The 5,017-nt window shown below is 31.8% G+C and overlaps 1 protein-coding gene across 1 annotated transcript in view; it reads left to right on the top strand.

The window, feature by feature from the left end:
- SCN9A (sodium channel, voltage gated, type IX alpha subunit) overlaps positions 1-5,017 on the top strand; it is a 132,161-nt gene that overhangs the window by 97,409 nt on the left and 29,735 nt on the right. The window contains exon 18 of the mRNA XM_014546972.1: positions 2,580-2,694. Within this exon, the coding sequence (XP_014402458.1) occupies positions 2,580-2,694 (115 nt within the window). The remainder of the gene's footprint in view (positions 1-2,579; positions 2,695-5,017) is intronic.

The following is a 5,017-nucleotide window of genomic DNA, read 5'->3' as shown; positions in this document are numbered from 1 at the left end:
ATATATGCATAATTACTGTGTAAATACTTAATGCATTCCCAGAAAAACACTGACTTTGTAAAAACATTCTAAACTTAGTTCAAAAAGCCATGATAATTTGCCTTGTCATATAAATTATTTGTAGTTCATATTCAATATTTTGATAATTTCTGTTCCAGTGAGGAATAACATTGAATAACTGTCATTTATGGTATAAAATATGAGCTAAACTCTGAATTTAATTTACAAGAAAATTGCCATAAAAACTATGGGGGGGGAAAGGTTTCAATGACAATATACACCCCATAAAATCATCTTAACCTTTACTTTTGCTTATAAATTAACTTGGCATAAGTCTTCTTTGTTGATGATCTTTTAAACAGTGAGAAAATAAAATATTGAAGTTGAAAATGTTTTCATTGATTTAGTCTAAGTCAGAATTCTGCAAATTAGAATCATTTTTTTATTTAAAAGTCGTTAACCAAACAACTTATATGCATGTATGCATAACTCATGGGAAAAGACAGTGTGGTGAGGGTCTGGGAGGAGGGACATAGGATGGAGGGGTCAATGGGTAGAAAAGGGGACATATGTATTACTTTCAACAATAAATAGAAATTAAAATAATAATAAATAAAAAGTTGTTAAAAGTTGTTACCGGCTGAGAAAAAAAAACATTATAATGATTTCCTAGTTATCAATATTTTGGCTAATAGCAGGGAGGGGCTTTGTATTCTTCCCATCATCAATTCCTCCCACAGCTTTGCCTCAAAATCCAAGATACTAATTCTTTTTCAGGGTTGAAGGACTTTGTCACATGCAGCTGAGAGGTCAAGAACTGAGGACATCAAATAACTGTACTAGTAGTCTTTTAGATATAGTAAAAATGTTGTGTGTTTTTGTGATAATTGGCACAATAGGACATATTAGTAATTATAAGTTTTCCCATTGTTTCCTGGGGTAGTGTATGTTTTATAACCTTAAGTCTTACAGAATATTTAGTCATAATTAATTTCTATGTCCTTTATTTTACAGTAATTTTAGACGAATTCAATCAGTTTAAATAACCTGCTTTTTAAGTGAAATTTTATTCTGATACTCTTCATAACTGATATTATTATAACTTTTTGGCCTGATAGAAATAATGCCTCTATTCCAACATAGATTTCAAGTATTAATTTAACAGAGTATTCACAATTCTTTACTCCCACTATAAAAAGAACTTTGCTTACATCATTCATTATATACAATACTTTATCAATGCCTTTTTCACTGATGTTGAATACTGAGTGATGATAATAATAGCACTGAGAATTTAATGTGGTACCCATAAAGAACACTTAGCTTCCAAGTCAATCTCTAAAAATTAATATTTTAGATTGGACCTGTGATATTAATGCAAATTAATAGATTAAAGAATTAATCAACTGAAATGAATATTTCCTCATTTTTAGCACTTGAATTTTTTAATGAGTCTAAACAAAGTAAAGCCGTAATCTTAATATGAGACATATATGCTCTAATAATGAGTAGTTTTTCAATATTCACATGTTATTTAGCAAATGAGAATGAAAATGAACTCTTCCATTGATGTGCTGCTCTACCCCTTATAAAACAGTATTAGGAAAAATTGACAGAGTTTTGCAACAATTGCTGTATGTATTTTTTTCTAAAATTTCTGTGTATGTGTATATGTGTAAGCATCATGTCTGATCATAAAGTTCTGGGTGGGAAAAACTTGCTTGTGTTATGATCAGTTATATGATCATAATGACAATGAATCCATTCCTCTCATGTGTTAGTCTGCCATGTTTAATTTCATTAAATCTTTGTTTCAGAGTTTGCATGTGGTGCTCACTTTAGTAGCCACTACCTCTTGACATTTTAAATGATACTTTATGATCTTTTCTACTATATTATACTATAAAATTTCAGCACTACACTCTGAAATTTTATACTAAAATGTGTGGTGTTGGATGAGATAATTACTATGGTCGTCGTTAGTGTCTTGATTCCAATATAATATTTGACTTTTCTGGTCTCGATGAAAGGCTTCTATCTATATCATCCTGATACATATTCTAATATGAGGAAATATGTTTGAATTTTATTTTACATTAACTTCTTTCTTTTTATCAATTTTAAATATCAATTTTTTTCTGCCAACTGTCAGATCTGACCTTTCAATTATCAGGTGTCGGCAATTTGGCACTTGTATGATATTGTATTAGGATCTTGATTGTCCTAAAATAATAATTATTAGTATAAAGAAATTCCCATTAAACACAATAAAAATGTGGCCAATACTTTTCAAATGCTGTAGTTTCCATGAAGATATTACCTTATGCTAATTATGTCTAAATACTTGTTAGCATAATAAAAATAATAAAAATTATTTTTCACAGGATGTGTAGATAGATCAAACATAAATGCATTGTAAGGTTACTTGAATTCTGTGTGTTTGTTTTTTTTATGGCCATCATACTATTAATATTTTTTTCATAACAGTTTGCATGACTCTGATTAGTAAATATGGCTTAAGTGCAAGATTTGAATGAACTCTAAATGAATTCTCTGGTGGGTGGTAAATTTCTTTCTAGAAACCGAACCAGTCAAGTTCCTCTGAGTGCAGCACAATTGATAACCCTCTGCTAGAGGAAGAGGGCGAGGCTGAGCCTGTGAAATCAGATGAGCCAGAGGCATGTTTTACAGATGGTAAGAGGAAAATCAAGACCTTGGTTAGCATTCATTTATTAGTGTTTTGGGTTTTATTTTAATCCTAAATTGACCTGGGGTTGTTTATTAAAAGGCAGACTACTCGATTCCATGCTGAGTCAGTCATGGCTCTACGATCAAGGACAAGTCATTGGAGCTTTCTGAGCTTCTTTTTGCATCCTCATGATACTCTACTAACAATAATTTACAGTGACAGTGTGTTATACTGTAAAGCACTCTCCTTACAGTGGGATGTTTATACTTTTTAATTTTAGATCCTTAATTCATGTTCCCAGCTCCATGGAACCACTAGAATACAATTTAATGGGATAGATGGTACTATTGTTCTGAGTGGGAAAAACTTCATCAAAAGTTAAAGCTACTCATAACTCTCTGTAAACCGTTTGATGCTGCTAACCGCAGTCTGTCTTCACATTCTTCCTTCCTTTTGTTCCAGAGGCCACACTGTACCTGTATTCTTCTTTTATATTTCTGAGAGTTCCGAGTTTCTTCCCTCATTTTTTTTAGTAACTGGTTTAATGCACATCCCTTAAATAATAATGTCTCCACATTTTGTTGCTTTGTTATCTTGTTATTCTCTAGCCCTATGGGTTTCATCCATGGTTATAGCTTGAACAGCCATTTCTGTGTTGTAGACTCTTCTTTCATTATTTTTCCTCCTGCCCTCCCTCTTGAATTCTGATCTGCCTACACCTGCCCATTACCTGTGTTGCCTTTAAACATCTCAGGTTTAATACATTTAAACAAACTTTAGTGGGTTCTCCACATATAATCTACTTTCTTCGGTCTTCATCTCATTTAGCGACATCATGGTCTATCCTGCTTCTCAAGCTAAAGACTTTGAGTCAGTCCTGATCTCTTTCTTTCTTGCCACAAGTTGATCGGAAATTCTGAGGATAGTACCCGGTTCTCTGGTGTATTCTGATTGATGCACACTAAGATTTGAGAACTATTGGTTTATAAGGTAAAACCTGAAGTCCTTAACCTGGCATGTGAAGCCCTTTTTTGGCCTCCATCTATTCTTTTCTAACAGTATCCCCTTTCAACCCTTTTCATTTTTTTTGCCTAACTGAATTTCTTACTACTCCTGCAATTTTTCAGGGATTTTATTCAAAGTAATAAATTTGAGCTTGACCTAGAAAAGTATGTGGTATTTTCTAAGTAGATATTGTGTCATCTAAATAAACACACAAACTTAGAGTAGGATTGTAGTAGAGCACAAGATTTGAAGCCTAATAAATATGAGTTCTAATTGGCCTAATGCTAACTCCCTGTGAAAACAGGAGCACATTTTAAAAACTTATGCCTCAGATACCTCATCTGTAAAGTGGGTAGAACAACTACATCCACATCATAGGGATGTTAAGGAAATTACATGAGATAACACCTAAATTAATTAGCATAGTACCTATCTTCCTTCTCCTTTCCTTTTGTTTTTAACTACCATGGGTGCATGAATTTTATTTGAATATAAGCCAAATCTCATTTTATGGGAAAAGCAAATGATGGCATCCAATTAATAGAAATTTTGTGTTTTTGTTATAAGTAAAACACTTCTTAAAAAGAAAGTAGATCTTTCTTTTTAAGAATTTTAACATAGATTGCTTGCTTCTTAATAAATTGATTTAGCACCATGTAAAGTTAAGTTTGTACGGATGCTACCAAGATTATTTTCACCCATTATATGAATGACTGATTTAAAATTTTAGGATTACTAGAAAGAAGTGGGCTTGTCAACCAAATTAAGCCTTCAAATTAGAAAAAGAAAGTCTTAGAAAAATTTAAACTCTCTACAGAAAGTGTTTAATGCTGAGTTATTTCAAACTGTAGGTGCAGTCTTACTGAAATCAAATTTTACAAAGGTTATTTTAATCCCACAAATCACCAATGAGAATACTTATGTGATTACTTTAAAAGTATTCCTAACTGCTAATTTGAGTCTAGTATATAACAGATATTTTCAAATGAACTCTAGCCTTGACCATTGAAAATTTGCTAAGGGCTAAAGTTTGAGTTATGCAATATGAATACATGCTAATGTATGACAATGTGATTATAGTTAACAATAACAATACTGTATCTTATACTTGAGATTTGATAAGAAGGTAGATCTTAAATGATCTTATCACAGAAAAAAAGAAGAAATTGGTAACTATATGAGGTGATGAGTATGTTAATTGGCTTGATTGTGGTGATTATTTTACAATGTATACTTAAATCATTAAGTTGTACACTTTAAACATGTACAGTTTTTAATTGTCAATTATACTTCAACTAGAGGCCCAGTGCACAGATTTGTGCA

The sequence above is a fragment of the Myotis brandtii genome, unplaced genomic scaffold, assembly GCF_000412655.1.
Source record: "Myotis brandtii unplaced genomic scaffold, ASM41265v1 scaffold112, whole genome shotgun sequence".
Classification (NCBI taxonomy): Eukaryota; Metazoa; Chordata; class Mammalia; order Chiroptera; family Vespertilionidae; genus Myotis; species Myotis brandtii.
The sequence above is the reverse complement of the archived record's forward strand: the minus strand, read 5'-3'. Positions and strand labels throughout refer to the sequence as shown.